We start from the raw sequence: 23,940 nt of genomic DNA, 5'->3' as shown, positions 1-23,940 counted from the left end.
AGCTGCTTTTAACCAAAGTGCAACATACGATTAATACTTGCAGAGTCTGCATTTGTGAGACAATACTTTGTCTTAAAGGAACTAAACAGTATGTACAATGTTTCATCATAATGGAGAGATTCTGCATTGGATCATTGTAGATATCACCTCCCAAGGTAGTTTTTGCAGTTTGACTTAATTTTGATTTGTGACAAGTCTATCAATTTATCTCCTAGTGAAACCTTATGGAAAAATCTTTTCATGTATCCAGGGTTTTTATTCCCTTGCATAATTTTACTTCAAAAAGACTGATGATATTACTTGGACTAAGGTACACACAACAAAGACTTGAGACGTGAACTTAGAAGTCACTAGTTATTTTATAAGGGGAAACAACTATTCATAATTTGAGTGTTTCCAGTAATTTATGACTCAAGCTCAGATGCTCAAGGGGAGTTACAATAGTGATATGTTAACAGAATGATTTCAAAATCCAACAATTAAGAGATTGATGCATTTTTTTAATGTTAACCATCTTTTCATCTTTAATGGTAAACATTTATCTTTCAAGTAAAATACATGTAATATATACATTTCTCACACATTTTATGATTAGCTCAAATACAGACTTCCTCAACCTATACATGCCATCCAGAATTCCAGCTTCTGGTATACTACATGCAATCTGGTATACCCCCTTCTTACCCCCCCCCAGTAAAGGATTTTTCAAGTGTGCTACACTTCATAATAATAATTTTCTTAAAATCCTGCAAATCTTATGGCTCCTGAAAGACCAAGATTGAGTCTTCCTTTTTGATAGGAGTGACCAGTGCTATCTCAGCTGTGCCTTCCCAGACTTTTGCTGCCTTGGGTCTTTACCATTAAGTCCTGCAAAATGTGTGTGTTTGTGTGTGTGTGTGTTATAATACACCTAGATGGAGAGAGGCTTTAGCTTCAATACTGACCTCCTAACATTTCCATCTTAGTCCCTCTAACAATTGCAGCTGGAGAGAGAAATACAGTCCCTGATACATTTCAAGACAAAAGGGATGGAAAAAACAAACAAACATTAAGACATGGATCTCTCCCTCCCACCACCACCACACTTTTTTTTTAAGCTGGCAATACTGAAATCACAAAGTTGTATGTGACTCTGATTGTATATTTAGAAAAAAAGCTGCATTGTACCAATGTATTCTGCAATTGTTCATTTTTTAAAATATATTTGCACCACTTCCTGGCCAATATGAAACAAATTTCATTGTAGCCATTTGAGGGAGTAGTGTGTCTTTCAAGCGGAAGAATTTGCCTCAAGCATAATTAGCAAGACTTCAGACTGACAAGTCTGAACAGACATACATTATACTCTGACAATCTAAGAAAGGGGCCTGTGAGGTCATAACTGAACCAGGCTTAAATGCAAAGTCAGTGAAATATACAGCAGAGGTATTTTGTTGTGCTATCTTAGCAATTGTCTTCACTCAAAACAGCCAGTGGGAGAATTTTATTCGTACTGCAATGTTTCTTCTACATTAACAAATTCACTGAAGTTTCTTCTGCTGGATTCTTGCCTCCCAACCGACCCCCTTTTTTTTCTGGGTCAATGAAAAGAAAATGTATTCCCCTTTCTGGTTCAATATACGGCATATATTCAATAATCCAAAAGAATCTGTTTCCGGTTAGCTCTTAGAGGAACGAGTGAAGTTGATAGAAAGTAAGACCATCGCGTGTGCCAAGAGTGACGTCTCAGAGTCTGAAAAGATAATAGCTTTCTATTTCACTGGATTATATTCACAAACATTTTAACACTTAACTTTGATTGCAAAGAGCTTTTTCTGACATATAGAAATAGGAAGGAGACCATTCTCAATCCTTTCCTGAAAGATTAGGAAAAACAAGATTTACCTGCTTCGCTTACTGTCTCCTCAATAAATCGTTCATTTTAAAAATAAATTATTTCAGTTCAGAAGGTTAAACACAAATTTTTATTTTTGCTACGTTTTTATAGCTGAGAACTTCATTAGTTTTATGGGTAGAACACTAATCTTTCCTGGTATTGCAGTCTAAGCATTTTTCTATTTATAACCATCTTCTCTGTGGCCCCTCCTTGCAATGCATCTGTCTGCTTGTTTCCGTTAACTTTTTGTAGCAGCATCACAGCTTCTGACATGACAAATTCCCACCACAATTTGATACTTGTTACACAGAGAAAATGGCCCATGTTGCCCCAAGGGAGCTGCGGACTGTGTATTTCAAGAAATAAAATGTGACACGTTTCGATCCTCTGCATAACTAAGCCTATAGAAGAATTAGTTGTGCATTTTTCAGCCAACCTTTATTTTTTATTTTGTATATTCCTCCCCTTTAATAACCTTAAAATTGTAAATGACTGGAATTCATCTCTTTTTTAAGTTGCCACATGAAGTATCACCTACTCAAAAACTTAGCATATATTGAGTTCCCTTTTCTAAAATCACTATTGTAAGTTTAAATAAGACATGGAGAAAAATGGAGATCAGGGACAAATGATCAGAGAACATATTAATAAGAAAAGAGGGCATAAAAGACCCTGAAATAAGCTCAGCTCTGCTTAACTGGGTTCTTCGCTTGGGATTTTGATCTTTGAAGACTTTCCTCTGGCCAAAAGCCTTAAAATGTTATTAAAAATGGAAAGTGAGATTTTCATTTTGTGTCCTTTATTAAACTAAAGCAGCAAGAGCACTCAAAAGTGCAGGACATCACCTAGCCAGAGCTAAATGTTACAATGATCCATCCTAAAATATACACACAAAATTGAAACAGTTAAATGGAGACTAGAGAAGATGAGAGAAAGCATTCCAAAAACTCAGCTGACAATATATATGGATGCAAGTAGTTCTCAAACTTACAACCATTCGTTCAGTTACGATTTGAAGTTACAATGGCATTGAAAAAGCGATTTATGAGCAGTTTTCACATGACTGCCCCCGCGGCCACATGATCAAAATTAAAGTGCTTGACAACTGTGGTTAACAGTTGCACTGACCATGAGTCGTGTGATCATTTGTTACCTTCCCAGCTGGCTACTGACAAGCAAACTCAATGGGGAAAGCCAGATTCACTTAATGACTGCATGATTCACTTAACAGCTATGGGGGAAAAGGTCATGAAGCTGGGCACAATTCAGCTTCCTTGCTTAGCAATAGGTTGTGGGCTCCATTGTGGTTGTAAGTCGAGGACTACCTGCATTTCCTATATAATTATATATTAGTGGATTGTTAGAGGAGAATCCCCATTTTCCACCATGATTTTCCAACTCCTTTCGGAGTTGCTTGTTTAATGCCTGACGTTTACCACTGCAGAGAAGTTTTCTGACTTGAACTCCAGGAAATTAAGGTTTTTACCCCAGATAATACCAAGCTAATATCCCGAAGAAATTCTCTTCTGCTGTGTAGTATACAGTACTACTTAACTTTTTTTTCTATACGTAATCCTGGGTTAAAAACCACTAATTCAGCAACCATTTAAAGTTACGACAGTGCTGAAATGAGTCAGCTTATGACCAGTCAGTATTTTGGCTGTCTCAGCACCTCTGTATCATCTCACTATAAACCTGGCACTTGGCAACCGTCTCGCGTTAATGATAGTTGCAGCACCCCCTGGTCACATGATCATTTGCAACCTTCCCTGTGGCTTCCCACAAGCAAAGTCAATGGAGAAGCCAGCAGGGAAAATTGCAAGTTGCTAGAGTAAGTCACCCTTGCGCACACTCCCTCCACATGGAAACTACTTTTGCCACCCATGCAACCTTCCCCAGCTGCCACTTATCTGCCCACAGAACTGTTTTGTGAACTACTTAGAACTTGCAACTTCCTGTCAGCTTCCACATTGACTTTGGTTGCTGGAAACCCGCATGAAGTTGTGAGGAGGTCCTTGCTTAACAAAGGCAACAAGCTTGCCAGGATCGCCTTTGTTAAGCAATGTGGTCACATGACATTGCTTTATGACATCACACAGTGACGGAAATTCCGATCCCAAATATCATTGTTGAGGACTACTATCGTATGTCACTATGCTATGGCTTATGACCAGTAGAGTTTGTGACACAATAACTCCGCAATAATATTTTTTAATTATTAAGAGATTCTGCTTTAATATTCTTGACTTATCTATGGTTAGCTCCCTTTTAGGTTTTATTTCTGCAGACACCTAGGTAGGCAGAGAGGGGTGGGTGTGCGTTTTGATGTGAGAAATTTTCAAGAATAGTTATAATACGAATCCTCCTTCCAATAGTTCAGCCAATCTTACCTCTTAGTGAACAGGAGAGTGCTAGCCACTGGTTCAACCAGAGCCTACAATCATCTGGATCAAGATGAATGGAATTCAAGCCACGGGTATAGCATGCCTGCAAAAATCAGAGGGAGAACTTGGAATGCAGCGAGATGCCTTCGTGTCACAAAGAATCATCGAATCCAACAAACAGCTGTATTGGTGTTACCATGTTTCCCTGAAAATAAGACAGGATCTTATTTTCTTTTGACCCGCAAAATATGGCCTGGGCCTTATTATCGGTGTGGGGGGGTGGGGTTATTGTTTTGGGTTTGCTGGGTGGCTGCTCTCTTGCGAGCGGGCTCCCGAAGAGCCGGGCACAGCCTCAGGGGCGATTGGCTGTGTTGCGCTGTTGCAGCAGCGCAACACAGTAGCCATGAGGTGACCATGCTCACGAGCAGCCACCCGGCAACCCCCCCTCTCCAGCCTGGCAGAACGCCACTCACTGACCTAGCAGTATCCCAAAGGTGCCATGCTACGCAAGGGCCTTTGTCCCCCCCGGCTCCCGCTGCTTGGCGCCTTCGGGATACCGCTAGGTCGGTGAGTGGCACTCTGCCTGGCCGGAAGGGGGGGTTGTCTGGGGGGGGGGGCTTATTTTCAGGGAAGGGCTGATATTTTTGCCCACCCCAAAAATCTGGCATGGCCTTATTTTCAGGACGTGTCATATTTTCACTGATACATGGTACATATAAGAAGCATATAACTCTCAGTTGTATACAGCCCCAAATATTTGGACATGACCTTTGACATTTGGAATTTTATTGATATTTTTGACAGCTAAAAATCAATATGTTTAGGGCTACTGGGAGAAGAAGCTAATTCCTCTAAGTGTGTCTATCTGCCTAGACTAGAGCATTAATGTATCCCCTCTCAGCTGAGAAGACAGATAGGGAGGCATCTCCCTCTATTCCACAACATTCCTGTACAACTGAAAGCAGGGTCAGATAGTGCCCACAACTGTCCAACTTTGCCCACAATATGCTAAACTAATTTATACCTGGTTTGTTGAATAAGCCATCACATTATATAGGTCATAGAAAGTCTATACTTGTTTTGAGACTGGTAACTCTGACTATTACTTGTTTGTAAACTGTCCAGCGCTTATGAGGGTTAAGGCAGAAGATGAATAATAATTAGTGCACAATCAGCCACAAGGGCCCAACCATCCACCTCATATGAATTTATCTTACCACTTGCACTTCTTCATCCGTCAGCTGGCTTACTCCTAGTTTCACCATTGCCTGGTCCAGATAATGCAGCTCAGAGAGATGGCTCCTCAAGCGATTTCTCAGGAAGAAAGATGGCAAGCGAGGCGTCAGGAACAAAACATGACTGAGAACCTTCTGAGGAAAACATGGCAAAGGTAACATTAAAGCATCCAAAGGCTTTCCGATCAAAATGCTTTACTGTGAATCTCCATTTCTGAAACATTTTAGCCTATGGACAAGGCAGTAGGGGTGACCAATGATGGGAGATGCAATCGCACCCTGATTTAAATCCATCCCATTGCTGAATATGGAGTTTTAAGATTTGTAAGTAGGAAGAAATTTGGGATTTTTTGGTTTTTTTAAGGCAAAGCACATGAGCAAAAAGAAGAAATGTTAGTTAAAAGATTCATCATTAAGGGACAATGAATGCTTTTAAGCAGTTATCCATTCATTCTTTTTTTAATTATAATTTTATTAAAGTTATAAAAATATATAAGTGAAAATAAATATAGGAATATGGGGAAGGGGAAGAAGGGAGAGAGAAAAGTGGGGATAAGGAACAACCCTCCCCCCATAAAAGAATTAACTTCCAACTCTTTTCAGTGTTGTTGAATAAAAATATTACAGCCTCTGCTAGCCATTTCTTTAACAAGAAATTCATCTATCTGCCTGAACGCCAAATATCGGGCAGGTATTTTGAAAGCTAGGCAGTGAAAGAGGATAGAGATGGGAGAAAGACCTAGATTGAATAGCCAGGATGTAGATGCAGATAGAGATAAAGATCCAAGAGAGGAATATGGGACGCAAGTCAAAAAAGAATATCAGTCAAATACTGAAGTGGGCAAGAGACGATGGATAGAAAGGAAAGGGTTTTTGTTGTTTTCTTTTTCTTTTCCTTCTTTTTTAGAATGGTGGCATGAGTAGAAGTTAGGTAGAAATAAGAACATGGGGGAACGTGTGTATGTATATATGTACCTTTATATAATGAAATAAAAACAATAATAAAATGGGAGAACTAGAGATTGAATGATGGTATTATTTAGTAGGTTTAAATAATATTGAGATTGGCATTGGAATAATATATTGAAACATTGAGCAATTAAATAATGAAAGAACATACCTTAATATAAACGTGTATTACTATCAGAATCATATGGCTTGAAGCTTGTAAAGAATACGATTAGAATAATCTTGTATGTTTAAATAATATTGTGATTGGTATTAGAACTGTGTATTGAAACACTGAATGATGAAATAGTGAAGGATTGTATCTTAACACAAATAGATGCAAAGAGTGAAACATGGGAGGTAGGTTAAAAATGAACAGGATTCAAAGCACCAAAGTGGGCGAGAGAGGTTGGATAGAAAGAAAAATCTTTTAATATAAGGGTGACATGATTAAAAGTCAGAATAGAGGCAGAAATAAGAGAAAGGGGGAATATTAGTATACATATGTTTACGTAATAAAATAAAATCAATAACAAGAGGGAAGTTTAGAAATTGAATGGTGGTATTATTATGTATGTTTAAACAATATGGTGACTGGCATTAGAACAACATATTGAAACATGGAATAATTTAATAATGAAAGACTATAAATGTGTATTATTATTAGAAATACATAAGCTGGATGAATGTAACAGCTATTATTATTACTAGTTTTATCTGTATTAAAATGTATGACACTCAGGTGCCACACTGTTCACGCATTGATATGTACATGTAAAATAAAATAAAAAACTTGAAAAAAACAAAAGAAGAAATCTATCTAATTAGCAAATTCCAAAGTTAAAAGTTTCTTTTTTTTCTATCTCAAGCACAAAATTTAGAAACTGTTTCCAAGTACAAACAAAGTTAAACGTATTCTTTTCTTTGATTAAAGCCAATTTTATTCTTTAAAAGGCACCTACCACATGCTGAACCGTGAGCTGTTGGATACCAAAGGGATGCCCCACAAATAAACTCCTCACAGCTTTAAGCTCAGTTACATCTGGATGAAATCCATCCTGAACCTTAAAGTTTAAGAAACAGAAAAGCGATTTTTCCCCAAGTATAAAGTAGGACCTGATCCCATGCACAACTAACCCAACTACCACAAATGTTTAATACATCCTCCCACCAGGCTTTTCTTTAAAGGTAAAGGTTCCCCTTGCACATATGTGCTAGTCGTTCTCGACTGTAGGGGGCAGTGCTCATCACCATTTCAAAGCCGAAGAGCCAGCGCTGTCTGAAGATGTCTCCGTGTTCATGTGACCGACATGACTAGAGCACAGAACGCTGCTACCTTCCCACTAAAGGTGGTTCCTATTTTCCTACTTCCATTTTTTACATGCTTTCAAACTGCTAGGTTGGCAGAAGCTGGGGCAAGTAACGAGAGTGCACACTGTTATGCAGCACTAGGGATTCGAACCGCCGAACCGCCAATCTTTCTGATCGACAAACTCAGCGTCTTAGCCACCACGTCCCTTTTAGGCTTTTCTTTACTATATGCCAAATTTTACACCTTATGCATCAGAAAAAAGTCTTCCCAACACCTTGCTACAACAGTCAATTGGTACCTCCCTACAATTGAGGTATGTAAGGCTACATGCTACCACAATGTGCTTATTTGTTTCTTTCCACTATAATGTATGCTGATACTGTATTATTTTATAAAGCACTATGAGTGCATCTGCACAATATCTTTTCAACAGTGTCAAACCACTAAATAACTGAAACTTTCTTACATTTTTGTTTACAGGAAATGAAGTATATAGGATGGTCTATGCAACTTGACCATGGACTCACCTCCATGTATCATATATAACAGCAATTTCTAGAAGTGCTTCATTATACTTTAGAAAAGATGCCAGGCATTGATTCTCCGGTTTTGTTCACATATTGTTCAAGATGTGGTCTACATGTTCCTAATTGAGCAGAATTTCTGAATCCAACTATTGCAAGAGTGTACAGTAGTCCTCAACTTACAATTGTTTGTTTAGTGACCATTTTAAGTTACGGTAGCATTGAAACAAATGACTGGTTTTCACACAACCAGTGCAGAATCCCTACAGTCACATGATCAAAATCCGGGCACTTGGCAACTGGAATGTATTTTATGAGAGTTGCCCTATCTGGGAGTCATGTGATCACATGTAGCCTCAACCGGCTTCTGGCAAACAAAATCAATGGAGAAGCCAATTCTCTTAATGAGACCACATGATTCACTTAACTGCAGTGATTCACTTAATAACTGTGGCAAAACAGTAGTAGACTGGGACAAAACTCACTTAACAGCCTCACTTAGCAAGGGAAATTTTGGGCTCAATTGTGGCGGTAAGTTGAGGACTACCTGTATTGCACTATAAAATAGAGTAGTAATTTAATAAAATATACTGTATTTTTTGGAGTATAAGACGCTCTGAAGTATAAGACACACCTAGCTTTTGGGGAGGAAAACAAGAAAAAAAATCTGCCTCTGCCTCACAGCAATCTGCCTCCTTGCAGCAAACAGAAAACAGTGTGTTTCAGTTTCAGCACAGCCTGATTAGCACAAGCAGCTGATTGTCGGTTGGATTGGCCTCCCAATGATCAGTTGTTTCAGGCCACAGGGATTGCCATAGCCTATTGCCACCTCCGTGCGCCCCATTTTTGGCCTCCGTATCCCGTTTTTGGCCTCTGTGTGCCTCATTTTCAGGAATCAGAATGGGCCAAAAATGGGATGCAGAGGCCGAAAATGGATCGAAAATGGAGGCAGCAATAGGCAATCCCTGCACCCTGAAACAGCTGATGGTCGGGAGGCTGATCCAACCGAAATCAGCTGCTTGTGCTAATCAGGCTGTGCTGGTGCTGAAACTGAAGCAGTGTGTTTGCTGTTTGCTGCAAGGAGGCAAATTGTGGAGGCAGAGGCCAAAGGGTGGGGGCCAGCAGGCAGGCGGGGCTACATTCGGTGTATAAGAAATTTTTACCCCCTTTTATGGGAGGGAAAAGTGCATCTTATACCCAAAAAATATGGTAATTGATCAAAGAGTGGCTCAGTGTATTTGAACTATGCTATGGCAAGAAAAAGAATGAAAAGTTAAACTTCTTTTAAAAGGCAGCTCACAATAAAGGAAAAATTGTGGGTTTTTTTTTAAGGATAACACTTTAAAATATCCAGGATTGATTCTTTGTCAATGGAGAAAGAGGTACCTTTTTGCAGAGATATAGCATCCACTGGCGAAGCTGAGGATTATCTGGGAAGTGAGATAGATGTGTTAGACTATCAATCACTTCAGTATATGCCTCCCGCCTCATATTGTGGTTCGTGTTCAGAAACTCAGCTTGTTGTTGAGGAGTCCAGAAGTGGCGTATTAAGAGCTGTCTTGGGAATAAATACCTTGGGGAGGAGAAATTGTTGGAAGAAGTGACTTACTTCTAAACCAAGATGACTAACAAATACAAATTTAGGAATACGTGTATTGTACACTTACAATCAAATTTAGGCCAAGGAAACCTAAATGTTGCAAAAGGAAATGGATTTTACAGCTTCCACCTACAGCGAAAGCTTTTACTTAAGATAATTTCCACTAAGGGATGTAGAAAACAGCAGTCTGGCAACTGTAACCATAGCCCTGACATCCTGAAATCCTATGGAACTCTTCTTTTGGAAATTAAGCCAGGTCTTGTTAAAAGCCAACATTTAAGTTATCTTCATAGGACTGCTGAAAATGTACTTAAGAAAAAGAAACAGGGTATCTTATGTTGTCAATATATAGCAATAGCAATAGCACTTACTTATATCCCGCTTCACAGTGCTTTACAGCCCTCTCTAAGCAGTTTACAGAGTCAGCCTATTGCACCCCAACAATAATCTGGGTCCTCATTTTACCCACCACAGAAGGATGGAAGGCTGAGTCAACCTTGAGCCTGGTGAGATGTGAACTGCCAAATTGCAGGCAGCCAGCAGTCAGCAAAAGTAGCCTGCAGTACTGCACTCTAACCACTGCACCACCTCAGCTCTTATCCAATAAAATTTCTATCAAATAGTATTTGACCTGGGAATACATATAACCTTCTGAGAGCTGGTTTCTCAATCTTGGAAAATTCTAGTATTTGGAATTCCCAGATGCTGTAATTTAGGTGCCAGGCCAGATTTACCTTGATGATTCCATTAATAGTAAATGTGATTCTTATTGGTCTCTTGTTGTTCTTTGCGGTTTTATTACTGTTTGTTTTCCAATGTATTTCCAATGTATTCTTTTAATATTTTTTGTAAGCCATCTTGCACTCATGAACAATGGGTGGAATGTTTAATAAATACACCAGTTCTGTTCTTGTGCAATATATCCCATATTCTATGCTGGCAGTCACAGGCTTTATCAGTAGACAGATTGGCCTTTAATCATATTTTAGTCCAAATCTGCTACAGCTAATCATCTTCAGGTCCTGTTTCCTTTTCTGAAATGAAAACCTACAATGTTCTTGCAATGCCAAGCTGCCCTGCCATCCAGCCACATTGGGCTGGTAAAAGTGAGAACTAATTCACCCCATTCATGCTTCCTTTTCCTTCTTTTATTATGAAGAAACAGGACGGGAGAAATGCCAATTGAGATAAGTGTTTTTGCCTGCACAACTTTCTCCCCCCCCCCATTAAACATTTCCCAATCTTTCAATTTGTCCTTTAAAAAAAGGGAACATTTTAAAGAGTTTAGCAATTATATCGGAAGACAGGAGAGAGGGCAAAAAGACTGAATCCCAGTAAATCTTAAGGAACTAAGATAAAGACAAAATTCTACTTACATAAGCAAAAGAACTAAATAGTTGGCGAAGGGTGGAAGAGAGAGAATCCCAACAGGAATGGCTTTAATAAGGTCCCGGCGAAACTAGAGGAACAATGCATAGTTACTATTATTGTTAATTGCCAGAGACCCCCTTAGCAATGTAGGAAACCAGTTATTACAATTGGTTCTTTTTGGTTCTAAAGTTGTTACAATTCCTTTACAAACTTTATACTACACTTATAGTGGCTATAGTTACAGTACTGGTATTAGTTTACCTCTAGATTTTAGTGACAGTGATTTTGCATTTCATAATAGATACTTTAACTTCATGAATTCTACAATTTTACCCAAACTATCCCTCTTCCATTCACTTTTATCTTTCAAAATATACCCTTAGTAGTCTTGATATCATGATGTCATATAGTTTGTGCTAGAGATCAAATTGTAGTCAATTCTTTTAGCATGTAGGTCAGGGGTCTCCAAACTCACTAGCTCATTGATTGATGAAGAGTCAGATTGTTCACTGATCCCAAACATTTATTATATGAAAATAATTTAGTACTATAGTACTATGAAGAACAATAACAGAGAAAACTCAAGCCCGGTGTCATTGGCAAGTGACCATCCAACCTTAAGTAACAATGTCTTTCCACTAGCTTCTTAACCTTCAGGACTAGAAATGGCATGGAACTCTACACAGACCTCAGAAAAACGACTTCCCATCGTTTATTGATCACCTATTAACCCCCAGCTTTTTACTGACTTCCTTTTGATTCCCAGCTATTTATCAACCGTTTGGACAGTCCCAGAAGCTCGTGTGTGTGTGTGTGTGTGTGTGTGTGTGTGTGTGTGTGTGTGATAATGACCACTTTGAGGAGCCCTGGGTTACACTACTAACACAATGGGATAGCTTTCATTTTATTTTTTAATAATATATTATGCTGATTGATTATTGAAATAAAGAGACTATTTATTTCTACTGCATAGTTGTTGGGGTTGCAATACTCAAATGTGAAAGTACTATAGTAGGATAAAATATTAAACGACTGACATTGGACTTCTGGGGGAGGCATGGCAAAGTGAAGGTGACTCTGGGAAAGCAGAGTTGGTGATTGCAGCACAGACCAAGAAATGGTGAATAGACCAGTTCTTTGGAATCTCTTCAGACAAGGAGAGGATGGGAGATGACCCACATATGCTCTGGATCAGCGGTTACCAACTGGTGATCCACAGAAAAATTATTTGCATTTTTTATATTGCACTAAATCAGGGGTCCTCGAACTACAGCCCTTGGGCCAGATACGTGCAATTAATGCTTGTGTTGCTGCAGAGAGTCTCCCCCTTTGGGTTTTTTTTTTGTGTGGGTCAGGGGGGGGGCAGAAATTCTGACTTGGGGTCTGCTTAAGCCTCCTGGTGTGGGACTTTAGGCAAAAGCTGAGGGAAGCGCCACTGGTGGCAAAGAGCCGGAGGGCCTTGTTCTAGTGGGACTGCATCATGGCCTGGAACTGGCTGACCCTCTCAGCCCACTGAGCCTCCAGGTGCCGGTACCTGGCCTTGCACTCCCACAGGTCTTCCCTCTGCTTGGAAAGCCTATGCTCACAGTCCACAGCGAGATGCTTCTGCTGAGCCTCCTTCTCTGTCAGATCCAATTTGAACTAAGCCAGCGATTTTGCCAATTCTTTCTCGTGCTGGCTGCTTAGTTTCAACAACTGCTTCCTATTGGGGCCCTAAGGAGCCCAGGTGGGAAGGCAAAGAGTGGCTGAGATTGGAGAAGCGAGTAGAGGCCAGCGAGGCACCCATTGACGTGAATGACATCAAGTTCACCACGCTCACCCAGTCACATGACAACCCGGCCACACCCACCCAGCCAGTCATTAGGCAGATTGTATTAGCAGTCCGCAGGATTTAAAATTATGAATTTAGTGATCCCTGAGGTCCAAAAGGTTGGGGACCCTTGCTCTGGATGGTTTCCCCTCACAAGGAGACTGCAGGACCATGATCTTCTGCAGGCTTGACCACTGGGAGATGAAGGGATTAGGCCATCTTGCTGTTAGCTAGAGTGGAGTCATTAAAAGGACATTGGGTTCTCAAGCCTCATTTTCTAATCCCTTTCAGAAATTATCTATTAATCATCTTAGAGCTATTAGAGACTCCTGTATATGAGTATTACCCATGGCACATAATTATTCACTCATTATTGTAAATCATGATTAATTTAACCGATTTATTTAAAAATTTATTTAAAAAGCCATAACTATTTGGATTCACGCAGTACAGGAAGTTTATGACTATGAGCTGGAATCTTGATTGTTCCACGATGAGGACATTGAGATGCCCACATGACTGTTTCACTCAGTGTCTGCGATCATGGCACTCCCAGTTATGGCCATTAAGCAATCTCCTGGGTTGTTAAGCCCATGGAGTGAAAGAATTGCCTGCCGAGCTCAATTCCTCTCCGTTTGCACGAAAGTGCAAACAGCACCCAGATTGCAATAATGTTACCATTGGGGGGGGGGGGGGGAAATGTTGTTGCACATTTTATGACAGATCTGCTGGACTATATATGAACTGAATGGTGATTAGGGCACAAGATTATATGGTAGACCGGATTTTCACTTGGTGCATCGTGTGAACATAAGTCACTGTGGGTTTTAAGTCACGGTTTATGCCTGATGTTAAGCCAGGAATCTAGGTCAGCCCTGAGGCTGTATGTCATGAATTCCTAGCCCCAATTTTGAAATTCTCTGCAAAAATCAGTCCAGGCCTTTGATAAGAATTGTCAGTTGTTTTCCTCCAGCTTTGGAAAAATGTAAGATTGTGTCAGGAAATAATTGTTAGAAAAATGGGTGGCTTTATATTTGTTTTAACTGTAGCCCCATCTGCTGCTTGTTTGTTTTACCTAATCATAAAACAGACTCCAGATTATTGCTGAATGAATGGAGCCTTAGAAAAGGGGGGGGGGACTGCTCATTTCTGATCATTTCAAGAGGATCATCTGTAAAACTATCAAATTAAAGCAAACGTGTTTCCAGCATAGATATGTTTCTCATTACCTCAAGATCATTTTTGTTAAAATCCTTGAACGTAAAAGAAAAAAGATATACTAGATATGTACTATCTAAGATAATTCCTCATGTATGAATAAAGATAGTTGTTGAAGTGCAGAAACTAGATGCTGCCTAAAATTAACCTGTTAATTCCAACATCTAGTGCAATGTAAGATAAAAAAATCAGCAGGAAAGAGAGAACACGGAATATAAACCAACCTGTCTTAGTCTCTCCATTTCCCTGTAAGGAAGTTGATGGAATTGGATGTTTTTATTTGACATGTCTGCTTTTATTCTTCTTATTTCTTTTGCTTCTGAAAAGAAAACCTGCAAGCCTGAACAGAACATATAATTATTTTTGGATTTCACTTCCACTTTTTTTATTGTGTATTTCATATATTCATTTTAATCTGAAAATTAAAATAAACCCCATTCTCTTTTAGGTTACAGTTCCTTGTCTCAAAGGTGCTTTTTCAAAAGGCAACTGGATTGTTGTTGTTTTCCTTGAGGAAAAAGAAGAAAACGTTTCGCTCCTCATCCGAGAAGCTTCATCAGTTGGAAGCTTCTGGGACGAGAAGCAAAATGCTTTCTTCTTCTTCCTCAAGGAAAAGTTGCCTTTTGAAAAAGCACCTTTGAGACAACCATGACCTGGATGACTGAGAATCACCAAAGACCTACAGTTCCCTGTGTTCATTGATTTCAGGGCCCACTTTGACTGTCTTGCTCAATCTTAGTCATGTAATTGTTTCCCTCCTGATTTAATGGTATTAGTAGAACATGCCATAGAAACACAGAATAGTAGCACTGATAAAAGTCTTCTTAGTATAAGCTTAGCTTCTTCAGCCCTCTTGTAAGGTATCCTATACATACATACATACATACATACATACATACATAATGCATATCTACTATTTACTATGCATATATACTATTTTCTTAGAAAGAATGAGAGAAAACTGTTGAGAAATAATAAGACATTCGGCTATGTTGGCTATTCTTATACATGTGCTTTCCTTTCCTTTTTGTCATTCTGCAAAACCCTTTGCTTTCATAAAAAGAAATTTACTCACACACACACACACACACAACTTCATTCAGAATGTCAGCATATTGCTCGTGTTAATCTTTTCCTACTCTGATCAAACTCGGGACTGATTCAGATTTCATGGAAAACACTTCTTCATTAAAAAGAACAAACTGTTGGAAGCCTTAAGCTCACTTATTCTTTCTTCTCTATTTCCCTCTTTCTCTAGGAATTAACGAACAACAATTACCTAAGACGTCTGAGCTTAAAGATGTTCCTGAGAACACGTCAGGATCAAATTGTAATTTCAAATAAGACTCTTGAAACGTTATAATGAACTGTTCCACTTAAATTGGAAGGATGTATTTTTAGTATTTTCCTTGTAAATCTAAAAGAACTGGGAAGGGGAGGAGCAAGCATGAGAATCTTTCATTATACCAGAATTCGGTACATTTATCTGGAATCCTGCATATATGATCAATTATTATAATTAATATAAGCACTTGTTTCCCAAACTTCAGTTTAGTGTACAGAATAGTATGTAGAAACACTCCGTTTTCAGTTTGAAATGGTTGTTTTGCATACAAGAAGTTATTTCAATTAAGTTTTGAGATTATTCAAATTTTTTTAAAAGAGAACTGTTTTATTTATTTATTATTAAATTTATTTGGCGCCCATCTCATTTCAAAGCAATTCTATTAGACATACTTCCATCAGTGCAATTCATTTCAAACCTGAAACAGGATACTCTCAATTTAAAACATTTTGCATACTACCAAAATTAAGACATATGCTCCTGGATTGCCTTTTCACTGAAATTATAAACTATACTTTTAAATGAAAACCCACCTTTTAAAAATGTTGAATATAGCTGATAGAAACGTGGGAATTTCCTTTCCAAATATCTTTCATACTTCTGATTCAGGTATTTGATTTTTGAAACCAAAGCAGAGGTAAGCTTGTTTGAATTTGCTTTTGAAGAAAAATGGCACACTGGAAGTCTGAAAGGATATCCAAGTTCAGCACTTGTATTGTCATGTATCTCTTTTAGCTCACATAGAAACAACTTTCATATTGTAGTTATAACAGAATAATGGAGAGCAGTTATCTCTGACTGATGTTTCAAACAGTACAGCTTAATATTAGTATTTTATGTCCACAATGAAAAAAGGTTGGAACACATTTTCATAGAACTTATACTAATTATAAGTGGAGTACCTAGTTTTATTACTAAAGCAAAATAATACTGACGTCTAGTTGCAAAGGCCTATGCCCAACAAAAATGCAAAATATGTATCTTGTTAATCAGATGCTATGGTTCATTACATATGGTTTTAATATTTTGCTATCAGGAAAACATCCAAATTTTAAAAAAATCATTCTAAACCACGTCCAGCTACAAAAAAAAGAAACCCTGTAACAATTAGTTTTACTTTCACCAGCTAGTGTGGTAAACCTCCTTTTTTGAAAAACGTTGTGACAAGAACAATGAGAGAATCAATGCTAACCATTCTACCTTCTGCTAACCTTGAAACAAGACAGACATTTTGGATTTAAAGCAATCTGGGCAGGAGGAGCAGATTGTCTTCCAAGTAAGAGATCAAGTATTCTTTCCAAAGCCAAATTGTAAATATACGTTGATGTTTTATAGACTGTGCAAAATGACAGGGAATGCACCTCTTTACACAGCTAACTCGCGAGGCAAATTTAAATCTTCTTTTGCCTCAAAAAACTTATCATGTTATCACGAAACAAATGTGAGCATATCCTTAGTTATAAGTAACATTTCAGTTTTAGAAGTGTTTTCCTTTGGCTGGTAATAACAACTTCAGTGAAATGAAGCATTCAAAAATGACATTCTCTCCATCTGAAATATCCCCAAATAAAGCCTTATTTTTGGTTATAACCGCTACTAAAGAAGTAATCGGAGTTCTGAAGTGGAAGGCAGAGACACTGTTTTACTTGGCTTGGTTTGAAAATAGCATGTTGTAAAAATCCAGTCATTGCAATATATTCAAGTCTTAAAGAAAACATGACATAACAAAATCTATGGCCCACCCTGGGTGTATTTACTTCGGACTGTTTGGAGTTCATACACTTTTCCTTCACCACTTGTCTTCCAGGTGGACTGGACTACATCTACCAGTATCTCACAGCATATTCATAGAATTCAAGAATTGAAAGGGGCTGTTTAGTTCACTGACTCTCAACCCAGTGCTGACTGGAGAACTCCAAATTAAAATATCCCAAAATAGCTGCCTAAGAACTACAGTACCTTGATGTATAATGATTAACGTATCACGCTATAGATGGGAAGACAGATTTAATTCTGCCTAGGCCAGTGGAGGGACCTGGGGCCAGTCACCGTCTCTCAGTCCTAGGAAACAAGCAAACTACTTCGGAAACTACCCAAATTGTCTAGTCTTTGTTTTGAACATATCCAGCAAAAGGGAGCCCATCTGCCCTCTAAGAATTGGTCCCCCTCTTGGATAGTAATTATCTAATGTTCAAGCAGAATCTCCCTTCCTCTAACTTACCCCCTTTAATCTTGTATGTTGTATAAGTAGTCCACAATTTACAATCAGAGTTGAGCCCAAAATTTCTGTTGCTAGGGAGACATCCGTTAAGTGAGATTTGTCCCATTTTACGACCTTTGTCACAGCTGTTTAAGTGAGTCACTGCAGTTGATAAGTTAATAACCCGGTTGTTAAGTGAATCTGGCTTCCCCCATTGACTTTGCTCGTCAGAAGGTCACAGGAAGAGATCCCATGACCCTGGGACATAGCAATGGCAATAAATATGAGCCAGTTGCCAAGCCTCTGAACTTTGATCACAAGGATGCTGCAAAGGTGGCAACTGAGAAAAAATGGTCGTAAGTCAGGTTTTCTCAATGTCGTTCTAACTTTGAAGGTCACTAAATGAACTGTTGCAAGTTGAGGACTACCAGTACTTCGGAGCCGAAGAAAACAAAGTCACCAAGATCTCCCTCTCAGACATCCCAAAGATGCGATGGGCTGCTGCCACCTTAGCCATCTTTCCTCCAGGCTGCACATGCACAGCAACTCTCCCTCTTCATAGGATCACCCTCGCTTGCCCACCTCCTCTAAACCTCCGCCTTCTCCCTTGAAACCCTTAAAGGATAATCGAGGCAGAATTTCTGCAGGTGGAGATTAAGCGATACGGAGCAGAACCCTTGCACCCGCCGTTTCTGGCTGAGAACTTAATCGGGTTATTTTTGCAAGAGGGCACTCCAAGTGCTATTGCCTTCCCTCGCCTCCAGCACGGAGGGGTCGAGCACGCAGCTCCGCTCCCCGAGCATAGAAGTCCGGGAAGAGGCATGGAGACCTACAAGGAAGGGGAATGCAAACGGCGGCTCCCGCCATGCCTCTCTCCCTCTCCGGTACCAGAAGCCGGCGTGCCTCCCAGCACAGATCCTCACCTTAGGGCTGGCCACGGGGGAGGCTCTGGTGGGCGTAAAGCCCGGTGAAGGGAAGCAACGGGTACGGGAGGTCGGCGAAATCCTAAACGCAAACCGCAGCCGCCAGGGCGGCAGCAACAACGCCGGCCAGCCAGCAGCAGCAGCGCCATGCCCGCCGAAAGAGCCGCCTAGGTCTTCCGGGGCGGCTGCGCTCAGCTGCCAGGCTAGCTCACGTGTCAACTCCGGGCGGAAGAAGCGGCTACGGAAAGAGAAAAGGAACCATGTGCCCCCCCCTCGGCATCACGAACACATGACGCCAAGGCGCAACCAGAACGAACGATTTCTTTCTTTCTTTCTTTCTTTCTTTTCTTTCTTTCTTTCTTTCTTTCTTTCTTTCTTTCTTTCTTTCTTTCTTTCTTTCTTTCTTTCTTTCTTTCTTTCTTTCTTTCTTTCTTTCTTTCTTTCTTTCTTTCTTTCTTTCTTTCTTTCTTTCTTTCTTTCTTTCTTTCTTTCTTTCTTTCTTTCTTTCTTTCTTTCTTTCTTTCTTTCTTTCTTTCTTTCTTTCTTTCTTTCTTTCTCTTTCTTTCTTTCTTTCTCTTTCTTTCTTTCTTTCGCTCTCTTTTTCTCTCTCTCCTCTCCTTTTCTCTCTCTCTCCTCTTTCTCTCTCTCTCCTCTTTCTTTCTCTCTTTTTTCTCCTCTCTCTCTCCTCTTTTTTTCTCTCTTTTTTCTCCTCTCTCTCTCTCCTCTTTTTCCTTCTCTCTCTCCTTCTTTCTTTCTCCTTCACTCTCTCTTTCTTTTTCTCGCTCCGCCCCCTCTGGAATTTCGGCGCTAGCTAGGCAGTGTAGGACGTGCGAGGGGAAAGCGAGTGATTTCTTTCCTACGAAAAGTACGGTAGGTGAAATAGAGTTGTCAGTTCCTCAAAAGAAGGTAGCGACCGGAAGGAAAGGTGGCTGAAATGAAAAAGATTGGCAGGACAAGAAAACAATCATAGGCTAGCACTATTTTCTAATTAATTTTTATTGAATCGTTTTTTACAACATAAAAACACTGCACTTTTTAAACAAAGAAAGGTAAAGAAAAGTAAAGGAAAAGTGATAAGTAAGAAATAAATAAAGGGAAAAGGGGGAAAATTAAACCATGAAGTAGTAGCTTCCTATTTTTTTTACAGCAGTTACGGGTGCGTTTATATTTTACCGTCTCTGTTTAAGGAACCGTAACATTAAATGCCACAAAAATTTAAAACTGAAGAAATCAAAAATCAGTTCTAATTGTGGAGGTTTTGGCTGTTAAAAGGAACTGAAATTTCACCCGTTCCAATTGGGAAAACAACTGATGGACATACAGATAATTTCAATCTTGTTAAGGAAAAAGAGAGGGAATAAGGAGAGGAAATTCAACAGGAAGCTAAGAAAATCAAGAAGTCTAAACTGGAACCTTAAGCAATATTGCCTCAAAGTTTAAAAAGGACAAAAAGCAGCTAGGACTACAGAATGCATTGCATGCCTGTAAAGAAAAGAACTCTATTCATCGGTTCTTTAACCAAAGTATAAATAGAATGTATTGATTTGAAGACAGATATAATATTTCTGCTTAGAATCTGTACCCCAGTTTGATAACAGTATTAAACCTGAAGGGAAAGGTGGGATATGTGATATAACAGAATACTCATTATTTAGTCCTATGTACTAAACTTAAGTAATTAAGTGAAAACGTCTCCAAAAGATCTAAAACTTTTAAACAACCAGTCTGAGAAGAAGAGATGAAGTTTAGAGTAAAAAGAAGGACAGGAAAAAAAGAGGTAAACATTAAGTTAAAAAAACATATATATAGAAAACAAGCAACAATTTTTCTACAAATAAGGACATTGCCATTTATCTGCTCAAGTGGTGCTATTATTAAATGAAGTTTTACAGTGCTGTAACTGTTTATAAGCAGTTGGTGGTCTGAGTAAATGAGAGATTACAATATGCTACTTCTGACCATAATGCAGATTTTTATGGGAATATGTACTGTACTCATTATTAGGGTGGGGTGGATAAAAGTCTAATTGGACTTGTAGTCAAATAAAGAATTTTGGCCTGTCTGCAGCAAAACATTTGTGATAATCCAAACATCAGGATATATCTTTACAGTAGTAATGTTCATGGGTCAGAGCTTCCTTCATCAAAGACTAAAGCTGGACTTGTGCAACATGTTTTTTTTTCATAACCCTTGGCATTGTATGAACCCAAATACTAGAGTCTATAAACTACATTGATAATTTATAGAAATTATATGAATCCAGCCAATTTCAAATTTGTCCATTCAAGCAACCATACCATATGAAATCACAGATATATTTAACAAATAGCCACAAAGATATTCATGCACAAGATACTTAAGGGAAGAAGATAATGTTGTTACTATGGTCTAGAGAACATATGGAAGGACTTCAGAATGTATCCATCAAATTTGATTACTATACTCTGACAACATCTGTATCTTGCTACCCACAGGATAACTTTCCAAACTAATGGTCAAAGCAACAATGTGTGAAATTTCATACAGCTCTTAGAAATGCTACATGTCACTTCTGTATCTCTAACGAATGCCTCCATATCATTCAAGGCTTAAAACTAGGCTTAAAAGAACTAGGATAATCTATCTCATCTAAGGATGATTTGGGGGGGTGGGGTCATTGGATGATAGCTCTTAACATCAGCTACAGCAAATGATACTTTGGGCAGGGACAAGGATCCCATTGTCACCACCACATCATTTGCAGCTTGCAAAAAATGTGGATTAATTATGCAAAATGACTGTTAGAAGTTCTTACAAGCCAAGCCACCACGGAAGGAACCAAACATACAATGGGAGGACCAAAGAGATCCAAGTATCTTACCTAATTCCACACAAGTGTGGAACTGTCTGAAATTATGCTATTATAATATATGTGTGGTGGGTTCTTGGACTGGGCTTCAACACCAACACAAATCTGAACAATTTCCTTCATAGAGAACTTCATAAATTGCTCACCATATTGCTCAGATGGGATCTGGGTGCTAGCCAGATGGGATCTGGGTGCTAGCTGCACATGAATTCCATTGGACTGTTGTCTGAATACAGTTCAGGGAAGGGAGCTGGGTTTCCAACATTTCTTCTCTAATTGATGCTGCATAGATCTGATGGTGAATTCCCCATTATGCTTCTTTGTCTTTGCCCCTGGATCTACATCAGAATTGTTCAAGTCTTCTATATGTCTTAGAACCATTATGTGAGCCCTGATATAAAGTAAGGCAAGGAGCTACCCTTGCTTGGGAGCTACCATATTAAATGGCAGATATGTTTCAGTATTCTATATTCTGCATTTCAACATGGTCACTGAAAAACTGGGAGTCAAATTGCAGAGAACATTGTTTAGAGCTACTTGGAATAAAATAAAACCTCTCGGTCTGATCTGATATCGTCCTTGCTCTTGACTAAGAGAAATGTTGCAGAGATCCAAGTCTCACCAAATATTACTAACTCAATGATAATAGTATCATTTCTGGTTCCACCGTACATTGGTTACCTGCATTCAAAACAAAAGTCAGATTGAGGATATGACCTGTCTTCTGGGATAGTTGTGAACGTATCTTTTGAAACCCTTGGAAGCAGAGGTGGTATTCAGCAGGTTCTGACCAGTTCTGGAGAACTGCTAGTGGAAATTTTGAGTAGTTCGGAGAACCAGTAAATACGACCTCTGACTGGCCCCGCCCCCACCTATTCTCTGCCTCCCAAGTCCCAGCTGATCAGGAAGGAATGGGGATTTTGCATATCTTTCCCCTTGAGTGGGGAGGGAATGGAGATTTTACAGTATCCTTCTCCTGCCACGCCCACCAAGCCACGCCCACAGAACCTGTAGTCAAAATTTTTGAATCCCACCACTGCTTGGGACCCATAAAATTCTGAGGTGCATCCATTTAAACTGCTGGTGCCTCTCCAAGACCAAATCCTGGGAGATCTCAACCATCACTCATATCAAGCATTTGGCAGGGTGGTCAATACATTAACAGAAAACAAAATAACAGAGTTGAAAGGGACCTTGGAGGTTACCTAGTCCAACCCCCTGCTCAAGCAGGAGGCCCTATACCATTTCAGACAAATGACTGTCCAGTCTCCTCTTGAAAGCCTCTAGTGTTGGGTCACCCACAACTTAAGGCAACCCGTTTCATTGGTTGATTGTTCTCACCATTAAGAAATTTCTCTTTAGTTCCAGGTTGCTTCTCTCCTTGATTAGTTTCCATCTGTTGTTTCTTATTTTTGCCTTCAGATTGAAGTTTGGAAAATAGTTTGAGCCCCTTATCTTTGTTGCAGCCCCTCAAGAGAATCAAGCTTGAGTCATTTCTCCGCTGTTCCAGTATTAAAATTGTATTTTTTTTCTTATTCTAACACATTCAAGGGCAGTCTGTAGGTATGTGAAATCTGTTCCTCTCTGTTACCTGTTCCATTGGAAGGAAAATCAGGTGAATGGCAATGAGTGGGAACAGGGACAATAAAGACAAGATATTAGAATCCATCTTCCCTTGATCATTCAGAACAAAGACATATATTGTGTACCTAGTGAAGTCCAGGATTTTGGCTGGAGGGTGGGAAGTGGGATGGCATTCTGCAATTTCCGCACATTCCTCGATGGCCTACAAAGAGCACAATACTATAATCCAACCATAGATTGCCAGCACACAAGTCATGGCATGTTGAGCATCCTCCCAAGACGCCTGTCCTATTCTTTATGGCAAAAATGGTTGCAATAATACACGAGCACACAATAGGTACAAACTCAAGGTAAACCGCTCCAAACTTGATTGCAGAAAATACGACTTCAGCAACAGAGTGGTCAATGCCTGGAATGCTCTGCCTGACTCTCTGGTTTCATCCCCAAACCCCCGTAACTTTAAACTTAAACTGTCTACGGTTGACCTCACCCCATTCCTAAGAGGTCTGTAAGGGGGCGTGCATAAGTGCACCAACATGCCTACTGTCCCTGTCCTACTGTCCCCACTTATTCGTATCCATTTCCTGTTTTCCTAATCATGTTTATACTTACATCTGTTATCTTACACATGCTTGACCAAATAAATAAAATAAATATAGGAAGTCCTTGACTTAAAACCAATTGTTTAATGACCATTCGAAGTTACACAGCACTGAAAAAAGTGACTTCAGATCATTTTTCACCCTTATGGCTGTTGCAGCA

General features: G+C 39.4%; 2 protein-coding genes across 2 annotated transcripts in view; one reads left to right on the top strand and one right to left on the bottom strand.

The window, feature by feature from the left end:
- Window positions 1-685: 685 nt before the first annotated feature.
- On the bottom strand, window positions 686-19,060 carry LETMD1 (LETM1 domain containing 1). Its single transcript, XM_081937655.1, has 9 exons — window positions 18,747-19,060; window positions 16,157-16,308; window positions 14,503-14,618; window positions 11,256-11,338; window positions 9,666-9,852; window positions 7,406-7,507; window positions 5,478-5,630; window positions 4,267-4,363; window positions 686-1,732 (listed from the first exon to the last, which is right to left on the bottom strand). Exons 1-9 carry the CDS (start codon window positions 18,893-18,895, stop codon window positions 1,659-1,661), a joined length of 1,113 nt encoding a protein of 370 aa, XP_081793781.1. The 5' UTR covers window positions 18,896-19,060; the 3' UTR covers window positions 686-1,658.
- Window positions 19,061-19,474: 414 nt separating this feature from the next.
- The window catches only part of SLC11A2 (solute carrier family 11 member 2), a 79,960-nt gene continuing 75,494 nt past the window's right edge, over window positions 19,475-23,940 (top strand). Inside the window, exon 1 of the mRNA XM_081938006.1 lies at window positions 19,475-19,616. The gene's annotated coding sequence lies outside the window, so the exon portion shown is untranslated. The remainder of the gene's footprint in view (window positions 19,617-23,940) is intronic.

Source organism: Natrix helvetica, assembly GCF_964273705.1.
Source record: "Natrix helvetica genome assembly, chromosome: 1".
Classification (NCBI taxonomy): domain Eukaryota; kingdom Metazoa; phylum Chordata; class Lepidosauria; order Squamata; family Natricidae; genus Natrix; species Natrix helvetica.
The sequence above is the reverse complement of the archived record's forward strand: the minus strand, read 5'-3'. Positions and strand labels throughout refer to the sequence as shown.